General features: G+C 41.8%; 1 protein-coding gene across 8 annotated transcripts in view; it reads left to right on the forward strand.

Moving 5' to 3' along the window:
• The first annotated feature begins 6215 nt into the window (after positions 1–6215).
• The window catches only part of SRSF10 (serine/arginine-rich splicing factor 10), a 14080-nt gene continuing 13749 nt past the window's right edge, over positions 6216–6546 (forward strand). For 3 of the 8 annotated variants that reach the window (XM_014546904.1, XM_014546905.1, XM_014546906.1), the window contains exon 1: positions 6222–6459. In XM_014546904.1, the coding sequence (XP_014402390.1) occupies positions 6395–6459 (65 nt within the window). In that variant the 5' untranslated portion in view covers positions 6222–6394. Of the gene's footprint in view, positions 6460–6546 lie in introns of all 8 variants that reach the window. The other 5 variants (XM_005875203.2, XM_005875200.2, XM_005875201.2 and 2 more) reach the window with 4 other exon arrangements.

The following is a 6546-nucleotide window of genomic DNA, read 5'->3' on the forward strand; positions in this document are numbered from 1 at the left end:
GCCTTCCTCGCTGAGATGGAATTTAGTCCTCCTTCTTTGTGCTTCAGTGTCACCCTAAACTTCCATCTATTTTTATAGCTTCTTGTTACTGGCTATTTACATGACTGTATCACCCTGTTAGATTTCAAACCTCCCCTCCTCCTCCCAAGAACTGTGGCTTGTTGTTCAGTTTATTCCCAGTCCTAACATAATACCTGGGCCAGAATATAAACTTCACTCATACTTATTGCATGTTTATTGAATGAATAAGAAGAGTGAAATTGGTACAACCTCTCCAAAGGGCATTTGCTCATGTATATCAAGTCCTTAAATTTTTTCATATTCTTTGACTCAGTGATTCAACACTTAGGAATTTGTCCTAACCAAAATGTACAAAACGTTGGGTATACAATGATGTTTATCTTAGGGTTAGTTTTAATAATAAAAATTGGGAAATCCTGCAAATGTCCAAGATCAGTAATAGATTCATTTAATTTTTTTTTATTGTGGTAAAATATACATAGCATACAATTTACCATTAATGACATTAAATGCATTCACAATGTTGTGCAACCATCACCAGCACATTTTTATCACCCCACAAGTAAACTCACACCTGTGGAGCAGTCATGCCCCATTTTCCCCTCCCTAGACCCTGGCAAACGCTAACTGCTTTCTGTCTCTATAGATTTACCTATTCTGGGTATTTCATCTAAATTGTGGTCTTTTGTGTCTGGTTTGTTTCACTTAGCATAATGTTTTCAAGATTTATCTATGTTGTAGGATGTATCAGTACTTCGTTCCTTTTTATGGCTGAACAATATTTCATTGTATGACTATGCCATATTTTATTTATCCATTCCTCAGCTGATGAACATTCGGGTTGTTTCCACTTTTGGCTATTGTGAATAGTGCCGCTATGAACATACATGTCCAAGGTTTTGTTTGAATGCCTCTTCCGATTCTTTTGGGTTTATACCCAGGAGCGGAATTGCTAGATCATATGGTAATTCAATGCTTAATTCATTGAGGGAGCCCCAAACTGTTTTTCACAGCGAGTGTACCATTTTATATTCTCATGTAATGCACAAGGGTTCCAAAGATTCAAATTGTAACTACAGACAGTCCTCGGGTTACGTCGCCATCTCCCATTTATTTATAAAAAAAAAAGTTCCGTCATTTCGACGTATGTACATATGTGCTTTATGTTTTTTATTATTTATTTACCACAAGTAAAGGTCAGGAATTGTTATCTTTCTTTTAAATTTTTTTACTGTTTCACTTCATTACTGCTATGTATGTGCTCCATGTGAGTGACGTAGGTGCTTATGTAGGTGGGTTTCAACTTACGGTGAAAATCGCCGTAGGAACGGATCTCAGATGTAACCCGAGGACCTACTGCACTTTGGTGGGGCAAGACTGTCCTGGCATGAATAAAACAAAGTCTCTACTTTTAAGAAACTGACATTCACCAAAGGGAGCCAGGTCATAAGTTGATAAATATTAATCTTTTTTATTTTTTTCAACCATTTAATAATATAAAAACCTGTTCTTAGTATGTGGACCATACAAAAACAGGCTGTAAGCCCAGTTTGGCCCAAGGTGCTATAGTTTTCTGACTCCTGGTACAGATTCCCCCTAACCAATGCTGATTTAGCTACTGCCAAGGTACAAATATTAATGCTGAGTACCTGATATGATTCCTCATAACTGGCCACTGTTGACCCTATCAACAGGAAGAGGTGGGGTAATTGTTATCCTATGGGGTTTGGAAGGAATATGTGTGGAACCCAGGTGATCTAGTTAAGCTCCTCTTGATATTCTTTTTTCTTTTTAAATATATTTTTATTGATTTTTTACAGAGAGAAAGGGAGAGGGATAGAGAGTTAGAAACATCGATGAGAGAGAAACATCAACCAGCTGCCTCCTGCACACCTCCCACTGGGGATGTGCCCGCAACCAAGGTACATGCCCTTGACCGGAATCGTCCGCAGGCCGATGCTCTATCCACTGAGCCAAACCGGTTTGGCTCCTCTTGATATTCTTTGATGATTGTACATGAATGGACAAGTGCTCTTCTCAGGCAACCCTGGCCTGAGAAGGGCGTGGTGGCCAGGGGCTCAGACCACCACTGGTAAGTTATCAAGATTTAAGAAGTGACTGTAGAAAGTGAGGATAGTAGAAGAGGGAGAGGATGAGGGCCAGTTGTGGCCGGAGACCAACTGCAGCTACAGGGGCAGTAGTTCATCCCAATGATCTCCCTCTTCTGAGTTTTCCCCTTAGAAAGAGAGACCCAACAGAACTACTCCCAGTAGTATAAGAATAAGGGGATCTACACAAAGCAAAGTATGGACTTTGGCCCCCACGGAGGTGTGTCCCTTAGATCTCCCTTTAAGAGTGACGCTACCACAAGGCGTGTAGTTAGCTTACAGACTCAGCTGCAGCGCCTTCAGGATCCACTGCAGCATCTGAGCTGAGGCCATGCTCTTCCCAGGCAGGTCCAACCAAAGACTGTGCTAGGGCCTGGCCAATCTTGCCCAACACAGGACTCCTCCATGGGTGATCTTTATGCCAGGGCTCCCGTTGAGCTGGTGAAACTTTCTCAGAGCTGTACTAAAACAGGAGGTTCTTCCTAACCAATCTTCCTTGCTTCCTTCTCTATGTTTACAGGGTCAGATCTGGTCTGAAGACCCTCCCTTCTCCTGCTCCCTTTCCCTTTCATATTTTGTGGGCATTAACCCAGAGAAATGTCTTGCATCTCTCACGCCATCCTGGCATCTGTTTTCTGGAGGACCTACCGTACGACCTAGCAATTCCACTTCTATTTACTTATAAGAACTGAAAACATATATCCACGAAAAGATTGGTGCACTGATGTTCATGGAAATTTCATTTATAATGGCCCCAAACCTGAAACAAATAGCCAGCAAGAGGTGAATGGGTAAACAAATTGTAGTGTAGCCATATGTGTTAGGGTTTTCCAGAGAAACAGAACCAATAGGAGGTGTGTGTATGTGATTGATTGATTGATTGATTGATTGATTATATAAATGAATTTATTTTAAGGAATTGACTACATTATGGAGGTGAGAAGTCCTAAAATCTGTGGTTGGCAAGCTGGTGACCCGGGAGAGCCAATGGAGCCGATGCTGCCATCTTGACCAGAAGTCCTAGCATATGCTTTTCAAACTTTATACTACCCCCTTTTCCCTCAGCTGTAGACATAATGCCCACAGCTCCAGCAGCCATTTTATGACCATGAGGCAATTTGAGTATAGATGTCAGAGCTGGGAATAATGGGAAAGAAGGAAAGAAGGGAAGCCCGGATATCCTGAAGCTTCCATATCAGTCCTGTGCTCCCTATTCCTGATTTATCATTATATTAAAAAATAGATAAACAAGTGAAACTCATTTGTTTAGACCACTCTGTAAACCTGTTTCCTCATCTATAAAATATAGATGAATAATAGTAGCCTAGCTCATAGGTTTCATGTGAGGATCAATATGTGTGACTTAAAAAAAAAAAAAAGCTAAAACCACAAGGGAAATGACCTCTAAAGCCATACAACATTCTATTACAATTCTTGAATTGTTTCTCTTGTTCCTTGGTGAGAAAAGTGCTTGGTATTTAAATGCTCAATAAGTGTTAGTTATCATAATCAAGATTATTATTTCAGATTTTTGTTACTGGCAACTGAACCCAATATATAATTGATACAGGGGCTATTAAAAATTACATTTATTAAAACTATTAATGGCCAGAAAAGATATTCTGGATAAAATGTTTGGTGGGAAAAACACATTATAAAATGGTATGTATTCAATTTTAACAATTATATAAATGCATAGAAATATATAAAAGTCTTAATAGTACTGTAATTAGTTCTGAGGGGTAGAGTCACAGGTGATGTTTGTTTTCTTTATTTCCAAAATTTTAATAATAAACAACCCATTTACAACTGGAAGAAGATGTTATTTTAAGACATTGAAATGAGGCTAAGATATAACAAGTGATTTTACCTTAAACAGATTCAAGGTAGCAATCTATGTGCAAGAATAGATCATCTAAGGAGTATGATTTTAAAAAATGTGTGCATTAGCAGTGAATTCACCACAGAGCAGAGCTACTGGGAGACATAGGTGAATAAACTCTGTGTACCCCAGAGTTTCCAACCCACAAGTAAGGAATCTGTAAACAGGAACACTGAGTTCTCCTCAGTCTACATATTAGAGTAAGAAGGTATACAGTATAGGGAATGCCAGGCATGTCTTATTAAACAAATTTAAAGAGCATGCTTCTAATTGATTGTTCGCCCACGGAAACTGAGACAGTGTCGAGCAAGAAACTCTAAGCAGTTTGGAAACTGAAAGTGCGCTCCCCAGAGACAAAGGTACTTTTACAAAGTACCCTCCCTGGTTCATTTTTATGCAAATGAGGAATCCAAATATGCAGTTTTATTGATGCAAATAGCACTGTCATGATTGGTCAGCTTTGAGCATCCTGATTGGTGGTTATAGATTGGTCAATAAAGATGCAAATGAAGATATATTTGTACAGCTCTGATTGTATGCAGCAGGTCTCTCCCAATTGGTCAAAAGAGATTCCAAGAACTCCTTTATAAGGGTCGGCTCAGAGGGAGGAAAGCAGTACACAAAGTTTGGCAGCATAATCTGTGCACCCCCCCGGAAATGCAGCGTTTTTGTGAGAGACCCTGTCAGCAAGGCTGCTAGACTCTATGAATCTGAGCTCAATTAACTATCAGGAGTTCTTGGCAGGTATATTCCTTCTTGAAGTTAACACTGCAAACCTGTTTTTAGGGGAAAAAATCTTTTAAAAACCCAAGCCTATCATATTACTGTCTCATATTACAAATCTGCAATTATTTTAGTTGTTTACGTACTTATTTTCTATGAAAACAAGCTCCATGTTTTACATCACTGAACTTCCAGCATCTAGCACAATGTCTGAGACATACTAGGTAATCAGTAAATGTTTTAATAAATTGTGTCCAAACCTTCTTGGAAAACATAATGTAGAAAAACAATAGCTCCTTAGAATACAATACTAGTAGACTATCATCACCCATGTCAAACCACTTGACTGCTTTGGAGCTGATGGATACAAAAATACTGCTTTTAAAAGCTCATTTAATTAAACAGGACTTGTGTCCCTGCTGTCTGCGTGGCAGTGCGCTGCATGCCAGAGGCATTCTGAAAGGTGATCCCTTCAGTTCCAAAAATGGAGTCTGATAAGAGCAGAGAATGGTTCCTTAACTGTGGTCTAGGAGGGGTCCCAGAACCCTTTCAAGGTGGTCTCCAAAGTCAAAACTATACTACACTATTTGCCATTTTCTCTAACAAATGCAGAATGGAGTTTTCCAGGAGCTATATGATATGTGTTGAAAGGTAGTGCAAGGTCTGCTTGTGTGTTGTGTCCAAATTTTCATCATTTTAAATTCTAATTCAGTAAATATTAATAACTATAACCCTCATAAACAAAGCTCTTTGGAGTCTTCCGTAAGTTGTCACACAGTTATGTAAATCCTTTGTAAAGGGGTTCTGAAACCGAAAAGTTGGAGAACCACTGAAATACAATACAATGTAGTTGACAACCGAGACTAAGATGTGAAGTTTGAGTTGCAACCAAAAGGTCGAGAATGCGTAAAAGCATAAGGAAACAGCGTGGGCAGTGGAGGAATTGGCTATGAAGGGTCTGGGCGAGGGGCAGCCTGGACAAAAGCCCTGGGGGAGTGCAGAAAGCGAGGGAGAGACAGGCCCATCTCCTAGAGAGGGAGAGACAGGCTCATCTCCTTCCAAGGACACACATACTCCCCTTTCACAACTCAATCGGAGAAGCTGTAAATTCTTCTCTTGCTGGTCAGTGATCTAATAAAAGCCACGCATAACTTGGACCACGCAGGAAATCGTATGCTATGGAGGCCTCTCCGAATTATAATGTCTAAAACTCCGTTCAGTTAGTAATAACTGTAAAGTTTGGCATAGGGGTAAAAAGATATCTATATCTATACCTATATCTGCTTTCTGACTTGGTGGAGGGGGCAGGGAGGAAAGGAATGTAAGGGCGGGAAAGAAGGCATTAAAGAAAGAAAACGCGCGCTGGGGGGAAGGGAGGAGGCGGCGCGAGCGGCCAATGAATGAGACCCTGGCTGCGGCACGAATCCCAGCCACCCGCATGCGCAGGCGCACGCCGAAAGATCTCGCGGGAAAGAACCGTCGCCAGTCCCGGCGCGGCGCCCAGGTAGGGGGTGGGGCAGTGGAGGCGGGAGTGAAGTCTCGCGATAAGAGGCAGTTGCCGTAGCGGAGCCCTCTGGCAGTGTGTGTGAGGATTCAGTGCTGGAGCTGTGGACGGTTTGTTGAGCCCGTTAGTGCTCCTGCCGAGACTCACGCAGTCGTCATGTCCCGCTACCTGCGTCCCCCCAACACGTCTCTGTTCGTCAGGAATGTGGCCGACGATACACGGTAAGTCCAGGGAAGGGGCTCCAGGTCTACGCGAGGAGGCCGCAGGCGCTCGGGGAGGACCCTGGCGGCGGCGGCGCGCGGGGCCGG

The sequence above is a fragment of the Myotis brandtii genome, unplaced genomic scaffold (genome assembly GCF_000412655.1).
Source record: "Myotis brandtii unplaced genomic scaffold, ASM41265v1 scaffold456, whole genome shotgun sequence".
Classification (NCBI taxonomy): domain Eukaryota; kingdom Metazoa; phylum Chordata; class Mammalia; order Chiroptera; family Vespertilionidae; genus Myotis; species Myotis brandtii.